The following is a 20,250-nucleotide window of genomic DNA, read 5'->3' as shown; positions in this document are numbered from 1 at the left end:
GGGGGGGGGGGGGGGGAGGGTTTGACCCAATGGTGATTGGTCATGACAAGCCAAAAAAAAAATCTTCACACATATTTTTGTTGCCACTTGTCTCTCAGAATCAGCTGACAGGCAAAATTAAAACAAAAAAACAAACAAAAAAGGCCTTCTCATCTTTTGCTGGCACTTCTCTCCCCAAGTCTGCTGCCAAGCAAAAAAATAGATAAATAAATATTAAAAAAAAAGAAGAAAAAAAGAAAAGAAAAAACCTAAATCCACCCCCCACTCAAAGTAAACCCCAAAAGGAGCCCCTTCCATTCACATATTCAGTGGACTCCCATTAAAATGAAGTCCTTGGGGCCAGCAGTTTTCTTTTGTCATTTTGAAATTTTGTTATAAACGTAAACATGAAAAAATATAGAGAGGATGTTCCGGCCTGAATTTTTCTTTCATTGAACCGGAATTTCTTTATACCCTTGTTCGTTATAATGGGAGTGCACTTTTTGAATGAGGTTTGAGTCCCAGCCCAGCAGTAGTGCTCATTGGCAAGGCATTTTATCCTTGTCACCAAGTCTTTTGGAGGAGACTTTGGTTCCGTGTGAACGAGAGTCATACCCTAGCCATGGAAAAGAACCCTCCTCACTTCTCTTGTAATGAGCAGATACAAGATATCCAGGTGAGATAGTCAAACGCTAACACACTCACACACTCACACCAAAGAAGAAAAACAAATTGGCTAATATCTGCAATATTCTTCAGATGTCAAGGAGGTAGATTACCCTAAAGCAGAAGAAGAAAAAGAAATTAAGAAATCGACCTTTTCCAGTGTATGAAAAATTATTATGCCCCCATGACTTTCATGATTCCAGAGACTGGTGTATATCCCGTCAGCTGTGGTGGGGACATCGTATCCCAGCATACTTTGTGACCATCAACGATCCCAGTGTTCCAGAAGGAAATGTGAGTATGAACCTGATTTCTTTCAATTTCTGTACAGTATATTGGACAAAAAAAAAATACAATGGAGTTTCTGCCGTGATAACTTTCAAAATGATTGCACAATCTGAATGCTACTTCAAGGAATAAAACTATATTTATGTCTTACCTACATCTTGCAAAAAACCCCATTCAATATGGTTATGTGGTCACAGGGAAATGTGGATTGTTATGAAGCATGTCACTTGTCCGTTTCTTCCAAGTTTGTTGTCTTTTATTTTGTAATCCCAGGACACTGACAACCACTACTGGGTATCAGCTCTGACTGAAGAGGTGGCTAAGCGCAAGGCAGCGGAACGATTCAAGGTGACAGAGGACAAGATCTCACTGAAACAGGGTGAGTGATTTCAAGGTCAACAGCTTTGGAACTACTGACGGACTGCATCAATATCATCAGACCTCAATGGCCTTGTTAGTGTCTGTGCAATATTATGCAGTCTGGTATCCATTACTAGGGAGACCATCAGTCGAAATTAGAGCCTATTATATAACACCTAAAGAGATCCTTGTCATTTGATTGATTGTTTGACATTGATCATTCGGCCCATTTCACTATGACGTCATCACCAGTGCAATTGTGGTTCCATTTACCGTGCAATTTTGGATCCATAAGATTTGCTCCAGTGCACGCTCGCTGAGAGCCAGACACACCTATAGATACGGGCAGCGCTTGCGTTTAGCAATGTGTGTGTGTGTGTGACAGCACGCTAGCGTAAAGTGCTCAGTGAGCACTCTTGCGATCTCATATTCTCTCTTGTTTCTTTATTATTAAAAAAATATCGAATGACAAAGGATCTATTTTAGGTATTATATAAAACAAATAATAAATGTTTTTCATTCGTGCAATGGATCTTGGAATACCGATGACCCATTTTACCCATCTGTACCGTATACTACATTTGTCAGTCTGGCCCCTGAAGGGAAAAATGAAATTTCAACCGACCGACCGACCGACCGTTTTGATGCTTCAGCACCCATAGCTATATTTTAGGGTTTCAGTTTCATCACTTTCAGACTTGGAGTTTTGTAACAAATGCATGTAAGAGGAATAATCGGTACATAGTATTTTACACTTCTTTGAACTTCAAACTCTAAAGCGAGATGCAACTGCTTAATTATGAAGTTGCCTTTGCGTACAAGGAGACAAAGCTCTGCTTGTTTAATGAAAATGAAATTCATTAAAAAGTGGCAAACTAAAAAGAAGAAGAAGCTGTGTTTATGGAAAATTGGAAATTGGAGTGAGCTCATGCTACAAGTAAATACTGTAGCATGCACAATGTGAGCAATTCTGAACTGAACAAGAGTGGGTTTGTTCATAATTGGATTGCTAAATCGACCAAGAGTCGTGCAAGTTGCTGGATGTATTATTGTAATGTATATGTATTTTTCCAAAATGCCCTCTTCAATTCATGTAGCATATCTATATCCCCTAAATTTCTGTTTGTGAAGGGATACAGTAGTATATTATATTATATTTTTCATGCAAACTCATAATGTCTACAAGTTTTCTGTAGAAAATCTTGGTCGCATCGCACTAAAGGGATATTGCATGGAACGTGCACTCATTGTTCAAATTTTCAAAATAAATTGTCTTGCGATTGATTGCGAATTTGCAGTTAAATGCCAGTTGTGTTTGATCTGTCTGTTGCAAAATATATTGCATGTTATTGCAACTCAACTTTCTTGCCACACCCCCAAGACTCTAATCCATTAATGCTTTTTTATTCCCTGTTTAGATGAGGATGTCTTGGACACATGGTTCTCCTCAGGCATATTCCCCTTTTCCATATTTGGATGGCCGGATGAGGTGGGTTTAGCAAGAATATCATCAGTTCAAAAAAAACAAAACAATTCAACACTAGAAAGCCATTATATCATGTGATTAACACTTATGTTGTATCAGAGGTCATGCTGGAGAGATATTTACATTGTAGGCAGACATTTTGCTTTCAATCAAGCAAGAAGTAAGCAATTCAGAGTGGAATATGAGTCCTGAACATCATAATCATCTGGTAGAAATATCTATTAACCCTAAAAAGGTGGGGGGGGGGGGGTTGAATCAACCCCCCCATAACATTTTTCGCGACTACTCCGCCGCGCAAAATTTTTTGACCGCGCCATTCGCTGACATTGTACTTTCAAGTCTCGTGCATCTTTTGACATCATTTTCGCGAAAATTGTGCATACCGTTACCACGCTGCCTGATGTTTTAGACATGCCTGTCAGACCGAAAATGGCTCAAAAACGTGATTTTGTGTATAAAGTCTATGCAAATGGAGTTTTCTCTTCTCATTCATAGATATGATTATTTTCACTTTCATAGGCTGAAACTAATTAATTTTAGCATAATTATGCTTGAAATAGGTTCTGTCATAAATTTTGCAGAAAAAAAATGATAAACCAAAAGGTCGAAAAAACAGAAATACGTAAGAAATTCATAAAACAATAAAATACATAAGAAATTGATTTTGATACCAAATTTTTTTTTGTAGTACATTGTTAGGAATGCTAGAAAGAATGTTTTCACCAAAAGTTAGGATTCTAGGAGCTTTAATTTCTGATTTAGAGCAAAATGTATGATTTTATGCATACATGATGTATATTAGCATACAGTGTAATTAATTATTATGACAAAGATTTCCATTTCTTTTTGTATAGTTTGGTAGATCACGCCACAGGTAATGCATGTGCCAAATTTCAAGGCGATTGCACGATCGACGGCCGAGATCTCGGGGGGGGGGGGGGGGGGGGGGGGAGGGGGGGGTTGAATCAACCCCTCCCCGGCCACAGAGCACCCAAAAAAGCCCGGCCTAGTTAGGGTTAATGTCTAGAAGAGAATAATAATTGTCTAATATAAAGTGTTGATTTTTTTTTTTTTTTTCAGTTGAAGTTGATCTTGCCTGATTTGAAAAAAAATGATTAATTGAATGTGCATATCATTTCATATTACCACTTGGGGGCAACATTTTCTCTTGGCTGTGTGGATTGCCCATCCAGATGTCCGTCCATTTGGGGCTTCATCACAGCTCAGGTGTAGGCTCTAGTGAGCATGGATTGTGACCTTCTGATGCCAACACCCTTTTATTCTGAAGTCTTGACGCTAACACCCATGCGACCCGCTGCCATGACATGACAACTCTCATATGATATGAGGTCTTGACACCAACACCAGTCACTTGTTTAACCAGAAATCTTGACACCAAAACCCATGTGACCTGCAGTCTTGACACCAACACCCTCTTGACTTGCAGTCTTGACACCAAAACTAGTTTGACCTGCAGTCTTGACACCAACACTCATCTTGACACCAACACTCATTTGGCCTGCAGTCTTGACACCAAAAGTCATGTGACCTGAACTCTTAACACCAACACCCATTTGACCTGTAAACTTGAAACCAACACTAATAACTCTTCTTTCACCCCCCTCAAGACGGCTGACCTGAAGACGTTCTTTCCGGGCACCCTCCTGGAGACGGGCCATGACATCCTCTTCTTCTGGGTGGCCCGGATGGTGATGATGAGCCTCAAACTCATGGATGTGCTTCCCTTCAAGGAGGTCTACCTCCACGCCATGGTGCGCGACGCCCACGGCCGCAAGATGAGCAAGTCCCTTGGCAACGTCATTGACCCTGTTGACGTGATCAAGGGCATATCGCTGGAGGTGGGTTGTCTTCATGCCTTTGTCGAGTTCAAGGTTGCAACCTCTGTGCAAAATGTTTTGAGTTTGAGCAATACATCGAACAATTTAGCCAGAATTTGTGCCCCCCCAAAAAACAAAACAAAATCAAACCCACACTAATAAACAACAAACAACAAACAAACAAACAAATAGACAGCAACTGAAAAAAAGATGCCTTGTTCAATATCAGTGATTCGTAATTACAATGTTGCTTCATTTTGAACTGTGAAATGATATTGTACACACAGGATTGTAATGCTGTATTGGGACATTTTATTCTTTCTTATTTGCCTGATCAGTATGAAATACATTCCAAAGTGATTATGCTGAGTTATTATTATTTTTTTTATGCCTCCGCCACGAAGTGGTGCCAGAGGCATTATGTTTTCGGGTTGTCCGTCCATCCGTACGTCCGTACGTACGTCCGTCCGCATTCGTTTACACAATAACTTGAGGAATATTGACTGGAATTTTACCAAACTTGGTTCAAGTATAAAGTATGATGGGGCAATTACTTGATTAGATTTTGGGTGAAATCAGGTATAGGCCAGAGGTCAAAGGTCAAAGTCAAATCACGAAATTGTATCCTTTTACGCGATAACTCAAGACTGGATCGAGGAAATTTCACCAAACTTTGTCTGAGGATGATGTATGATGGGACAATTACTTGATTAGTTTTTGAATGAAATCGGATGGAGGTCAAAGGCCAAAGATCAAGGTCAAATCCTAAAATTTATCTGTTTACGCGATAACTCAGAACTGGATGAAGCAACTATCACCAAACTTAGTCCAAGGATGACGTATGATGCAATTAATAGAGTAATTTTTTAGAGAAATTGGCAAGAGGTCAAAGGTCAAAAGGTCAAGGTCAGATACTAAAGATTTTGCTATTTCCCCATATCTATGCAATGCCAAAAGGTATTTTCTTGAAACTTAGTGTAGACATGTATTGCTGTGTGAAGATTCTCCTGAGAGAATTTCATGTCATAAGGTCAAAGGTCAGTGAAAATGTTACAATTTCACTTTTCTCGCAAATGGTTCAATGTATCTTCATGGAACTTGCTACATATGCATTTACTGACTGGCAGGGATTATCTAGGGAATTTAGGGGTCATGGGTCAATAGCCAGGGGGTCAAAGGTCAAGGTCAACTCCTCAAAATTTCACTATTCATATACTCATATACTAGTATATGCAATGCTTGCAGGATTATTTTTAAAACTTAATATATACATGTATTACCTAATGGAGATTCTGTGGGAAATTCCCTGCCAGAAGATCAAAGGTTAAGGGTCAAAGGCCAGGCTAAAATGCAAAAAAAAAAAAAAAAAATTCTATTTTATACTGTAATTACACTTTTTCTTCATACCTTGAATATTACTCCATGCATAAACTTATAAAAGGGTCAGAAGTCAAGTAAAAATCCTCAATTCCCCAAATACATGTACCTGCACTCTTAGACAGTAGCAAACCTAATTCAAGGAAAGTGAACATTCAAGACATTTCTGACAAACCTGTCATTTCAGTTATGTTATGTTATGTGAAACTGTCATTACACATTGTTAAGACATTGTACTATACACCTATTGGGAGATCCATGCATTATTGCAGAGGCATACCAGTCACCATAGCGACATTTCTAGTTTTGCAATGCCACATTTGTTTCTGCGAAGGGATGTCTTCAACACTATTTTCTATCCTTGCCAAAGAGTCACAAGGAAGTTTATAGATAGCTGCTAAACCTAGAATATTTGCAGTAATGTTGTACTGGCATTCACATGGGAAAATATAAAGGCTGACAAAGATGTCAGTGTGATTGTAGCATTTATCTCATGAAGAAGTGATGGTTTTGATAGCAACCGTACATGATGCCCTACCCGACGATAGTCATCAACTTTGGAGTAGTTTTGAGATGATCATATCTGGGTAGCTTAATTTCAGTTTTTGGTTTACTTTATTTATTTGAAACATGCTTGTGGCTGAAAAATGAGCTGCTTTTGAGCAAGGGTGGGTATGAATGTTGAAAAAAAAATGCTAACATGAGATACATTTACAGTTGTACAAAAAAGAAGAAGGAATGAATGGTGTGAAGGAAATATTTGTTACAGATAGACTAAATGTTTGACTGATTGTGATTGGAAGATGCTTTTAATATGGGAAATAGAAAACATGAACATTGAATATCGTGTTAAAGGAAGATGCATGAGTTCGATAAATTTGGAAAAAGAAGACTAGTGCTTTCTATGAAACGATCAAGCACAAATATCTCAAAGACACTGATTAAAAGGGAGAGAAATTAAGTTGGATTGAATGAAAACGAGAAGGGAAGTGAAAGTAATGCCATTTGAAATGTTGGAGGTTTGGTAGAGATGGAAGTGCTCCAATGATGCCACTCACTTGTGTGATTAATCTTCTACCTGCCCTTTGCAGGACCTGCACAAGATCCTGGAGACGGGTAACCTGGACCCCAGGGAGGTGGAGAAGGCAAAGAAGGGCCAGAAGGACGACTATCCCAACGGCATCCCTGAGTGTGGTACAGACGCCCTACGCTTCGCCCTCTGTGCTTACACGGCACAAGGTGAGCTGCTAAAACCGATAGATTCCAACTCTCCTGCTTTTGGTGGGAGAGTTTATCATTTATACAACACCTAAAAAGAATGTACGATGGAGCTACTGCATCCGATTGGTCGATTGCCTATCACGTGACATTCAGTTCAAAGTACCATCGCATGCTGAGGCTGTAAGCCTCACAGGTTTCTTTGAGCCAAAATGGATAATGCATGTGTTCCATTCCACAGCTCTGATGTCATGATAAACAAAATATTAATTTTCGCCATGCTTCCAAGCGCACTTTTGTCTCATTTTTGTAAACAACTTCAATCAGTTTTGCGTATGTATCCACATGTTCATATGCACTAGACGGCTGACTGTGACTGTGCAGCTACTCATTTGCTATTCATAAAAGTGGTTTCCGTTTCTGTGCTAAATTCAAGAATCTGTGTGGACCACATCTTTTGATGTGTGTGGTGTTGTATAACACGACCAGTGTCTTCAGTCATGTAGCATGTATTGGTCTTTAGTCATGTAGTGGAACAAGATTTCGCACTTGCTGAAAGATGAGGCACACTATTCAACTCGGCTTCGCCTCGTTGAATAGATCGCCTCTATCTTTCACCTCTTGCAAAATCTTGTACCATCACACTTGTGACCATTGACTATTTGTATACTATCATCAGTTTTGGTTGTTCCTTTTTGTGTGTGTGTATACTTACTGCAGTGGTGAACAAAATCTAAGTAAAACGATGAGTATCAGATGGTTGATTAAACATGATTATTCAGTTTCAGATCAATATTCAAAATGACTTGTAATAACAAGGTAGTGCTCCCTTAGTTTAATAGTGCCTACCAGAGACGATCATTTCATTTCCCCCCTCTGTGAATACATGTTCAATTCATGTTACTGAGTATTGAATTGCCATTTTAACTCATGAAATAGCCACATTTTGTAATTTCGTGATAGATCTGATATTTATTCACTCTCAGTATAGGTGACTTGGAATAGAATTGTTCTCCCTGCATTGTACATATATTCAATATCCCTTATTCTATACTTATTTGTGTATCATTATCCTACTGCAGTGTACTTCTTCTTTGATGTGCCTTTATTCTTTTTGCAGAGTTGTAGCAATTTTCTGCAAAAGTGATATGTGTTTAGATAAACAAGTCGTGATTTTTTATAGACCACCTCATTTTCTATATTTTCAATGTCTTTTAAACTTTATTGCTATTGTTTGTGAATTTGCTATTTGTTCATAAATGTATTGCTTTTGCTCTAGTGGAAAAAATTCAGCTTGAAACTAAACCTTAAACTTGAACCTTACGTTTCAGTGACTATCTTCTCTGCTTTTTCTGGTCAATTTCAGGTCGTGACATCAACCTTGATGTGCTGCGTGTCCAGGGTTACCGCTTCTTTTGTAACAAGATGTGGAATGCCACAAAGTTTGCCATGATGGCTCTGGGGGATGATTTCAAGCCAGCTGCGAAATTCGAGGTGAGAATTCTCTCTTGTCACCCAACTCGTCAAATACAATGGAGGTCTATATAGGAGGAATCTTTCTGGAAGTGAAATAAGCTTGCTTGATTATTTGTGAGGGCACACGTGTGACACTAATGTTACAAAATAATGATCATCCAAGAAAGTAAAATGAAGATTCCATGAATTCGAGATTACAGTCTGCTTGAAGGATTCTGCATGGACATACAGGTTGTATGGTCAATTATTTTAATGTGTTTGTTCTTTGCTGGTTGAATTGTAAACCATTTATTGATATCCAGTGCATGACTAGGAGGCAGTTTCATCAAAAATTACTTACATACGTACATACTTTCCTTGTGCTTATCATTGATAACAGATAGATAAACTTTTATTGCAGAAAAGGGGTATTATTTTGTAGATTAATTTAAAGCGACATGTTGGAGTTCAATATTAAAGGCATTATTCTTTGCTGGTTGAACGATATTTATTTTATTATATAGTAACATTATTAATTTCCTGTTACATGATTAGAAAACAGTTCAATGAAAATGCTGGACATGCTTTTCTTATTCTTGTTACTGACAGATAAACCATTTTAGGAATTTCTGCCAGTTGCAAAAGAGGGGTGCTATTTTGTCCTTAACAATTTACAGTGAGATTTTGGTAAAAAATATCAAAGACGTTTTGAGATGGTGGTTCTTGAAAGGTCTGGCATGGATGTCATTATTTGACATGAGAAAGCATTGGGAAACAGGAGTGTAGCCAATCAAATAACATTTACCTGGCTTTGTCCTTGAAGGTCTCTCTTGCAATTTTCATATTGTACATTGTTTGATGTCTTTGATGCGTGATTCTTTCTCAAGCAATTGCACTAGGACTTTGAGGCCATATCTTCAACCATCTTCCCTTCCCCACCCTCTCTCCTTCTCTCCCACTCTCTTATTCTGTCCCTCATTTGTATACTGTAAAAATGGACATTTTAGCGCGAGTAGTATTTTGCACTCGACAGGGTAAGATGAATTTCCTGTGCTTTTAATATTGGGTTATAAAATAACAAAACAAAATAGTGTTAGTAATGTGTAACAAGTAAGAGATTCACATGCTTTTATTTCTGCATTTGTTTCATGTCATGTGAAATGCACGAAAAGTTTGTAAGTTTTGTCTGTGGTTCATATCAAAAGGTTTTCCTTTGTCTTGTTTCATAGTTGTCGGGTAGTGAGACCCCTGTGGACATGTGGATCTTGAGTCGGCTGTCATCAGCGATAGCCGTCTGCGAGGAAGGCTGGCCCATCTTTGACTTCCCGGCAATCACGACCGCCATCTACGCCTTCTGGCTCTATGAACTCTGTGACGTCTACCTGGTGAGTTGGCTTCTATTTGTTGTCTAACCCCCTCCTCAGTGAATTTCACGTTCTGTAAAACATGAATATTTCGCGGCATGAAAATTTCGCAAATTGGAGCGGACGACCTTTCTCACGGCATAACATTTTTGCGAATTGCTACTGGCATCCAGTGCATATTGTGTAGGCCAGAACTTTTGCGTGCATTTTAATTTCGGGAATGTTGGCTCTTGCAAAATTCTTGAAATTTAAATGCAAACAAACACTCCTTGTTTTCCTTGTATGTCGTATGCTTTGATTTCCCAGTCTTGTCTGTAATACGTAGCCTGTCCTGCCCTTCTCATGAACACAAGGTGCCATATAAAGATGTAAGATTATAGAATCTGTTGCTCGCTCAAATGCTGTATAAATTGTTGAACTGTAATAACGATGTATAACAAAAGATTGTAGGATGAAGACTGATTCTGCTGTGCCATTATGTAAGTGGTGGTTGGTAAATTAATGAACAGGAAAATATGAAGACACAGTCTTTTATTGTGTGGAATAAAGCTGTGAAAGTGATATTGCAAACTTTGCTCTGTATTTGATAAAGTATAATGTGAAGACAATAGGAAAGCAAACTTTTGTTGTTGTAGGTGATTTGGTTTGGTTTGGTATAAAGTACTGGATAATTAGAATAGTTCATGGAACCAGTTTTGAATTTACGTTGAAGTAATGATTTTATGTTTTTCCTTTTGGTGGTTGTGAAAAGATGTGTGCCTTTTGATATTCTCATGGCGTTATCTACATTTGTGCTGAAAAGCTTAAGTAAGAGTTTGTATGTTCAATCCAAACGAAATAGTGATTGATGTCATGCATCCTACTTGTAACCGGTCACCCTCCTCTGATAACTCCATCTTCCCTCCTCCCCTCCCCCCCTCCACCCCTTCAAGGAGTACACCAAGCCCCTCCTGCAGACACCGGACGACCCCCGCCTGGCTACTGTGCGCCAGATCCTCTACACCTGTCTGGACGCTGGTCTGCGCCTCATCAGCCCCTTCATGCCCTTCATCTCTGAGGAGCTGTTCCAGCGACTGCCCCGGAGGACGGCACAGGCTCCCCCCAGCATCGGCATCACGCCTTACCCGGAGACGAAGGATGTGAGTTCCACCTGACTCCGTCTGACTTCTGCTGTACTGTAAAAGCTGTATTGTTTGTGTACAGATAAGTTTGCCAATGAGGAGGTCACAGACAATTTTGCGAGATGTTTTATTTGTAATTTGATACGAAGGTTATTGTTAGTGCGCTATTGCCTGTCTGTGTACTCTGCAAATATACCTTTCAATCAAGATCAAGATATATTCATATGTTGTAGAATACACATCCTAATGGTGATTTGTGAAATTCGCTTAATGAAACCCTTGTGAAAATAACAGCTTTTAAAGTATATGTGTCAACTGAGGAAGTTTGCCATCTGTACAAATCCTTAAGGCTCTTGACATTTACTTACCGTTTCCATGGCAATGAATGGGTTATAAGAGCATGTGGCTTCCCATACATAATTAATGAGCATTCCATAGATATCCTCAATGTATTTAGGGATTATTGTGCAGGTACATGAAATGGAATATGGCCATATCTTGATGGATTTAATATTGACCTGTCCCGAGTTTGTGAGGGGCTTGTTTATTACAGTCTCTCCTTCTCTTGAGTGCACAGGGACATATTGAATAGTTTTATGCACTATATAAGCATTGTGTATCCTAGTTATTTTCATTTGAATGGTCTAAATGAATCAATGCAATCCTATATCATTTAAAGGTATATATAATCCTTCTTTTGACCTCAGAAAACAAAGAAAGACAAACAACCTTCAGCTGTGAGGTTTTTATCAAAATACATTATTGTTTCAAGTGATGCGAGAAGAAAGGATTGAGCATAGTGCGTGATAATAGACTTGCTCTACAGTACCGTGAAATACTGGTAACTTTTATGATATCACTGTTTATAGAACACCTGAGTAGATCCTTGTCATTTGATTGGTTGTTTGATATTGATCATTTGTCCCATTTCACTATTCCGTCATCAGTTGTGTAATTGTGGCTCCATTTCTCGTGCAATCTTGGATCCATGCAATTTGCTCTATTGCACGCACGGTGAGAGCCGGCACACTATGTACGTAAAACGATTGCGTTTGCAGTGTGCATGCGATCAAGCACAGTGTGGTGGCGTCTAGTGCTTAGCACTCTCTCAATCTCAGATCTTGCACATTCTCTTTTGTTTCTAAATTCATAAAACACCAAATGACAAGGATTTATCTCTAGGTGTTATATAAAACAAGTGATATATATTTTTCATTTGGTGAAAGTTGAAGTTACTGAACCATTCAACTCGGCTGCACCTCGTTGAATGGATCATTTCATCTTTCACCTCATGAAATAGTCTGTCCATTGCACTCATAAACATTAATTTGTATATTAGTGCAATACTTTTAACACACAGGTTGTTAAGTTTGATGTGTTTATCAAAATCTGGCAAATACATGTAATGTTTAATCTCTCTGCCTGTTTTCGTTGAAATCCATAGTTCACTTGGCGCAACGAGTCGCTGGAGAAAGACATGGAGTTTGTACAAAGCATCATCAATAAGGCCAGGTCACTGCGATCAGACTACCAACTCACCAAGCAGAAGGCAGAACGTACGTTACTATTATGATGTACAGTGACTGTACCGTATGTCCCCCCAAAATTACAACGGGACTCTCCGCAATGATAACTTTAAAAATAGTGAATCAATCCAAATACAATTTCAGGGTACGAAACTATAACTCATTGCCCACATCTTACAGAAAATCCCATCCAGTTTGCTTCAGTGGTCAAAGAGAAATGAGGAATTTTGTAGAGGATGTCAGGAATCTCTTTCCTCTAAGTTCTGTCTATTGTGTTCACACACACGAGCATCCAAGTGCTAAACTTGGAAGAATCAGACTCATGACATGCTTTACAACAATCCACATTTCTCTGTGACCGCTTAACCAAATTGAATGGGGTTTTCTGCAAAATAGAGCTAAGATGTTATATTTTAAGACCCTGAAGTGGCATTTAGACAGTTCAATCATATTGGGTGTTATCTTTGCAAAAATCTGGTTATAATTTTTTTGGGGGACATAACTGGAGTGAGGTTAAAGGCATAATTTACTACATGTATTTGCAGATGAAACAAAAACCCAGCATTAGTGCTTCAAAATAGTTTGAACATTTGAGTTAGGAATAGAAGCAACCAATGTAAAAATTTGAATCAATATAATCGCTGTTAAGCATCGTTAAATATACAAAATGTGAACAATAGTTATAATAAAAATGTTTCCAGACTAAACCATCTACAGTTATGGTTTATTGAGAAAAACAGTGATATCTCCTTATATTTTAGGCTTTATTGCAAAATTTTTGTATGGTAAGATGTTTTGTGATACAACTGACCTACTAACTATGCATGACATTTGATATCTTGAACGTTTTTGAAATCACTGCTCCCTAAGGTAAACAGGACCTCTAAGGCTGGCTTGTGAGCTCACAAGTCTCACCCCTCTTCCAAGACATGCAACCTCATCCCCATATTTGTAGATGACTTTCCCCTTACCCCTTTTTCCCCTTATTCTTTTTATCAAAGAAGCTCTTGTCAAATTGTGTTCCAATTTACTTCTTCTGTTTGTTGTTGTTTTTAGTGATGAGGTGTGGAAAATCCATTTCAAAATGAATTTTCTTTTCTTTGTGAGGTTTCTGGTTCTGATGATGCTTTGAAATTTGAATCATGTCACATTATACTTTGCAAGCAATCAGTCTTATTCTTGCTGGTGTGCATTGTGAAATGATTGACCAAGGTGTGTTGTGTTTCACTGTCCTGCAGTGTACTTGAAATGTTCGGACCAAGACATTGCCACCCTCCTGTCACCGTATGCGGACACTGTCAAAACCCTGACCACCTCCTCGGCTGTCAATCTCCTTGTTGGCGACACCCCTCCCAGTGGCTGCGCTATGGCAACCGTCTCCGACAAGTGTGAAGTGCACATGCTGCTCAAGGTACGGGCGTTTGAGCTTCTGAGCGTGGAAGAATGGTGCTGTGTGTTGGAGGGCTGAATGAAAAAGACGGTTACTTCTATTGTGAAGTGTGCTGCTTAAAAGCATATTAAACTGCACTGCGCGTTATCCTAATGCAAATTGCAGATTGCTCTGCTGTGTGCTATAGCTGTGCATACTTTGATTCACATGGTTGTCTGCTCGGCCGATCGAAGAGCGGCCCAATCGTATGGAAATACAAAGTTTAATCACCTGATGTCATTAAGATAATTCATAGACACATTTTATAACCAAATAATGCACAAGTTTAAGTTCATGACGTTAGTGAAGATGCTGCCCACAATTTGGTATTTACAGTGTCATGTAGCATGCACTCTGCTGCGCCTTGTGCATCTTTCACCATTATAAATACCCTCAAGTGCACTGCATCTTGACTTACACGCTCTCATGCATTATTTGTTTACTAACATGTATCATCCTTCATTGTTGTCTTTTTTCCCCCCTTGAAGTACGTGTATATCATTATGCAGACATTATAATATAGTTTCCTTCTTCATTTTCCTCAGGGTCTTGTTGACCCCAGCAAGGAAATCGCCAAGCTGGAGCAACGCAAGACCAACCTCACCAATCAGAGGGACCGACTACAAAAGGCCATGGAGGTCGAAGGTTACGAGACAAAAGTGCCAGAGAAAGTGCGGCAGGCCAATTCAGAGAAGGTAAGGGACTTTAATACTTGCTGTGGTGCTTGATGATTGTGAGAAAACAGGCAGTGGCGGATCCAGAGGGGGGGGGGGGGGCGCCCCCCTTTATTTATCGTTAAAAACTAGAGAAATAAAAAGAAAAAAAATGAAATGAAACCCGGAAGTGGCACCAGAAATATTAGTTGCGCCCCCCCCCCCCCCCCCCCCCCCCCCTTTACAGAAATCCTGGATCTGCCCCTGACAGGAATACAAATTTGTCCAGTTGACTGCTAATGAAAATACCTCTGCTGTCTATAGTCAATTTGTCTAATACCAGTTGGTGTAATTCCCAGATTGTTTTACGTCAATTCAGCTAAACCCATTTGGTCTGCACACAAATGAACCATGTCGGATGAGACCAAATGAGCACTGAACGAAGTAGGACTAGACCAAGTGGCAATTTAATAAAGTATTATGTCCGTAGAGTGATTACTGGCAGTTTTCATTGGAGCAAGTCTGAACCAGTAATGTATTTTTACAACCTCTCAGTCAGGCAAGAATCTCCCATTCCCTCTCAAGTAGGATAAAGTTTGGTAGTCATGGCATGTTGCAGAAGCAGGTCCAAGTTGATGTTAATGACAACTCTTTAATCAGACCTACCTCTTTTGGATAAGGTGACTGTTACAGGAAACCCAATCCCAAACAGCAATCTGGATTGAGTGAAAGCAGCAACATTAGTAGAACATATCAGTACATGTAAATGTTTGAGGAAAATCAGACAATCGATGCAAAAATAATGAATTTTTAAAGTTTTGGTATTGAAACCACTAGATAAGGAGACTACTAGAGATTATGACCTATGAGAACTGTGAGATGATTATGAACTGTATGATTATGAACTATGAGATTATAACAATATAAAGAAAATATAAAGAAAATTCCACAAAAATTCACTTTTCTATTATAATGAAAGAGCACTTGACTACCTGCTTTCAGAAAGCAGGGGGAATAATTGCTACCCTTAACATACGTCAGTATCAAGTTGATGGAATGTGTAATTTTCATGAAAATGAATTTTTTTGGAATTCTCTTTACATTTTCTTTATTGTTGTCCACACACGACGCCATATCCTCTAGTCGTCTCCTCATTCAGCGGTTCTAACACCAAAACTTTACAAATTCATTACTTTCGCATCAATTGTCCGATTTTCCTCAAACTTTCACTGATATGTTCTACTAATGTTGCTGCTTTCACTCAATCCACGGTTCTTTTTTGGTTTGGGTTTCCTTTGATGAGTAATGTCTAATTCAAAGGTGAGCACTTGTACTTGTTTTGTGCTCATCATGAAAGGGAGACTTCATTAAGAGTAGTCACTTTTCTGAAAGTTAGAGTCATTAGGACTTCTTCCAAGAGAAATACAAGTGAGAGTCAATTTGAATACAAAAAATGCTCCTTTTATTTTCATTCTTTTTTTTATTTATTATATTTTTTTTCTTTGCCCAAACTGAGTAATGTAGAAGAGTGGTGCGGTGAATTCCATTTTATCTGAACCCTTTCCCTTGGATATGTGATGAAAAACTGACATTATGTGTTCTGCACAACTGGCTCCAGTGACACACTGTAAAACCAGAAATGTTTGTGTGCATCTTAATTAGGCGAATCTTGTGAGAGCCAAAATTTGCAAAATTAAAATGCTTGCAAAAGTTCTTGTCTGCACTATATGCATTGAATGCCAATGGCAATTAGCAAAATTTCATGCCACAAAAATATTTTGCTTTACAGTCAAGAATTTTGATGGGTTGAGTCCGTTGATTCTTTATCAGTATGCTATAATGCTACTGGATAAAGTTAAAACTTGATGTAAGACTGTGTTGAATTGATGTATACGAGCAAACCGCAATGATCAAGCACAAAATATATCATACCTGGTATTCAAATATTTCACATCTGCAAAGTTATCAAGCGTGATTTTAAGTATTAAAAAGAACTGTATGTGTAACCTTTCTCTGTCAGTGGGCATTTAATGGCAAAAGCCTAGTGACTGGCACTTTTGAGACTTTCTTCTTCTGTGGAATCAAAGCTGTTTGTCCAATTTATTAGCTTTTATCAGAAAAAAAAGAAAAAAAAGAGGTCCACTTGTTCAATTAACCCGTTGAGGACGGACTGAGTTTGCTACAACACGCATTTCCCATAGACACTTGCCCGTGTATACTCGGGGAATAGTCCTCAACGGTTTAAAAATTACCAAATCTATTGATGCATTCATATGAAATGAATTTGCATAACGATAAAATGGGAAATCATCCACAGTGAAGAATATGGCTGATCTTGGAATGTGGGTTTAACTATGACCCTGATGAAATTAGCCCATCTCTGGTGGGTAGTCTGCAATAGCAGCAGGTGTCATCTCAGGGAGTCAATACCAAGATAATGATGAAACTCTAATTGTGCAGAGAATGTTCTCCTTCTGTCGATGGCAAGTGTGTGTTTTAATACAAGACTGTGAATACGTCTCGCCATTCCTCTCCCTTACAGCTGTCGCAGACCATGAATGAGATGGACACTTTGGAGGAGGCTATACGGATGTTTGCGTCACTATCAACGTCGTGATCATCTCTAAGTGATAGCCGGATTATCATGCATAGCCCTATGGACTGTCTGCATGCCACAATGTCAACAGGAAAAAATTCTGGGATAATATGTGTTATCCTGTCTCTTTTGCATGTCTGCTTGCCTCCATTCAGTCCCAGACTTAAATGTAGGCTCTTTGAGTCGCCTGCTTTTGGTTAACTGGTATGTATACTTATATTTGATGACCTAAAATTTTTTTTTTGTTGCCCTTGCAATCACTTTCAGAAGAGTGCTCAGGATCCCTCTGATGTATGTGCGTATATGTGTGTGTGTGTGTGTGTGTGTGTTTGTGCTTGTCTGTATGTCTTTATAAAGATATACCTGTATGCAAGATAGGAATGTGCCACACTTTTTCTTACTGTTTGCTAGAAAAAATGTCAAATTTGCTGTGCAAGTTCTGTAAGATGTGATGCACAACTATACTCAGAAGTCTTTGGAGTAGGCCACAAATATCCCCATCTTTGTGCTCTGTAGTTCTCTTTAGCTCTGTAGGTATGTAAGCATGGTTTAAGTGTGCAGTCTGTGGAGAAACTTGTCATGTATTCAATATCTTCATTAGTTTTCTCAAGATGGTAGTTTGTTTGGTGATGGGATTTAAAAGAATATAAAGTTGCATTGAAAAGTAAAATTGGGGAAAAGGATTGTTGCTTTGCAAGGAGCATTTGAAGAGGAGTGGGATTCTTATCCACCATTTTGTTATCAGAGAGGGAAAAATGTTTTGATTTAATCCAACCACCACTTGAGTTCATTCCACAAAAACATGGATTATTACTATTGCCTGTCTTATGTCGAAAGTACCTCAATTGGTCAATCCAAGAATATTTTATTCATGCATGGGAAGAGATTTGTCTGTGCTCATGAATTTTGTTCTGCGCACGTAACTGTAATGTTTTCATCTCCATAACACTGAAGATTCATAGACAGTTGGAAATGAAAATATATGATTTTGTAAATTGCCTATGTACCCATATACTTACCATTGCTAAACTTGTTTTTGCTCCAGATACTTCAATTTCATTGTAAAGGTTGAACACTCTGCCATGTGTTGCGATGGTAGAGAGCATATGATTACACAAAGATTTTATGTTCTAGTTATATTTCTCTGTGCAGTAGCTCTTGTTTATTGTTGAGATAGTCAAACAAAACATACAATAAAGGCCAAGATTGTAGGAGATTGTGAAACACCATCTGACTGTAAAAGTGGAAATTTTTGTGATATGGAAATTTTTGCTCATTTTGTGGGACCAGAAACTAGCGTGAAAATAAACACACATGAATATATTTTCTTGTTATGTATATGTATCACTATGTGTTGTCTCGATTCTTGAGAGTTTAAACATGTGAAATTCATTGTACAACTTGTACTAGGCAAAGCGCAAAAAATTACTGGCACAAAAATATCCACTCTTACATTTAATAGTGGTATATAGAAATGCGCATATTTCACAACATACAGGGTTGTGTGAGTGTACATGTAAAAACAATAGTATACTATACCTGTAGGCAAATCTTGCCCTCATATCAAGAGATATTTTATCAATCTTCAATATAAAGCCATAAGATTCTCTTTTGGAATAGTGTGCTGTTGTTTGTAGGATATCAATGACACTATTAAAGTCATTAAATTCATTGCTTGTAGAATTATAAAAAGGCTCAACACTGGTCCAAAGCAGTTGGGTAGAGAATGGTGTAACTGATTGGAAATGCATAAATTCAGAATTACAAAATTTTCAAGCAATCTACTTTAATGTGTCTGTTTGTGAATCAAGTTTAGCACTGTATACATTTCATACCAGCGATATAAGTGTATAAGTTGATGTACCAGTTGATATAAGAATAAGTTAATTGTGACCTGAATCAAAGTTAGAAAGATATCAGAAGTCTTTGATAATCATGCCAACTATCACTGTAAATAATAGTTTTAAAAGTTACTGTAAATTAGAATCTAAGCAGTTTACAGAATATTCATTTTCCATTTCAGAATGGGTTACAGGAACAGCTCAAAATAATATGGCCTTGCTGCAGGATCTTGGATTAGTGCGCTAGGTAGTTTTTGCATCTTAATGTGTGTGTGTAAAAACCTGAAATGTGATTATTGGGTTTCTGTCTTTCCTGTGCCAGTGTAAATCATACATGTGCTGTGAAGGGGTTTCATTTTTGTAGAGTTTAGGATGCTCGTGGATTTTATAGCAGTGTGGGTTGAAGAGAAAAAAGCACACCTATGTAAAGGAGCCAACAAAATACACACAGAAACAAGAAATCCCACTGACTTCATGTTATATTTATGGAGTGATGCAAGAGATGTTTGATAGAGCTCTGTACTGATGACGTGTATAATAAATTATTGACACATATATCAAAGGCTTATACATTTTTGTCCCGCATTTTGAATTAAAAAAAGTGCTCTAGAATGGCAGATGAAGATATCTTCTGATTGTCTAAAAAACAACCCACGAACATAATTAACATTTGTTTCCACGGCCAGATTAAGGACAAGGAAATAGTATGCATCATGGAATTGAATTAGCATACTTTAGGCAAGGCAAACTTGGGTGGAAATTGATATGGAAAGTCACTTGATATTATTAGAAAAGATGCAGAATTGAATGTGAAATTAGTGTGAAGCTTACGTATCCAAGATTTATTTTTCAGAGAATAAAGGTTTTTCATTTGATTCATTATTCTTTGCCTTTCACCCTATCTCATTTTTTGCTTTTACCTCATGTGTAACTGATGTCATCATTCTATAGTTGGAATAGGTACATTTTATCTGAGAGATGCAATTGTATCTACTCGCTGAATTTCTCTTAAGTATTTTTTTTTTTTGACTGAAGTAGGCTATTAACCTCTGT

General features: G+C 38.2%; 1 protein-coding gene across 1 annotated transcript in view; it reads left to right on the top strand.

The window, feature by feature from the left end:
• The window catches only part of LOC139721741 (valine--tRNA ligase-like), a 38,204-nt gene extending 18,187 nt beyond the window's left edge, over positions 1 to 20,017 (top strand). The window contains exons 13-24 of the mRNA XM_071633063.1: positions 849 to 939; positions 1,207 to 1,312; positions 2,712 to 2,782; positions 4,408 to 4,638; positions 7,086 to 7,233; positions 8,579 to 8,706; positions 9,897 to 10,052; positions 10,964 to 11,170; positions 12,597 to 12,708; positions 13,917 to 14,089; positions 14,653 to 14,802; positions 17,303 to 20,017. Of these exons, the coding sequence (XP_071489164.1) occupies positions 849 to 939; positions 1,207 to 1,312; positions 2,712 to 2,782; positions 4,408 to 4,638; positions 7,086 to 7,233; positions 8,579 to 8,706; positions 9,897 to 10,052; positions 10,964 to 11,170; positions 12,597 to 12,708; positions 13,917 to 14,089; positions 14,653 to 14,802; positions 17,303 to 17,377 (1,648 nt within the window). The 3' untranslated portion in view covers positions 17,378 to 20,017. The remainder of the gene's footprint in view (positions 1 to 848; positions 940 to 1,206; positions 1,313 to 2,711; positions 2,783 to 4,407; positions 4,639 to 7,085; positions 7,234 to 8,578; positions 8,707 to 9,896; positions 10,053 to 10,963; positions 11,171 to 12,596; positions 12,709 to 13,916; positions 14,090 to 14,652; positions 14,803 to 17,302) is intronic.
• The last annotated feature ends 233 nt before the right edge of the window (positions 20,018 to 20,250 follow it).

Source organism: Diadema antillarum, unplaced genomic scaffold, assembly GCF_040938485.1.
Source record: "Diadema antillarum isolate AM-2024a unplaced genomic scaffold, OU_Dant_1.0 scf00000148, whole genome shotgun sequence".
Taxonomy (NCBI): domain Eukaryota; kingdom Metazoa; phylum Echinodermata; class Echinoidea; order Diadematoida; family Diadematidae; genus Diadema; species Diadema antillarum.
Note: the sequence above shows the minus strand (reverse complement) of the source record. Positions and strands in the feature narration are given on the sequence as shown.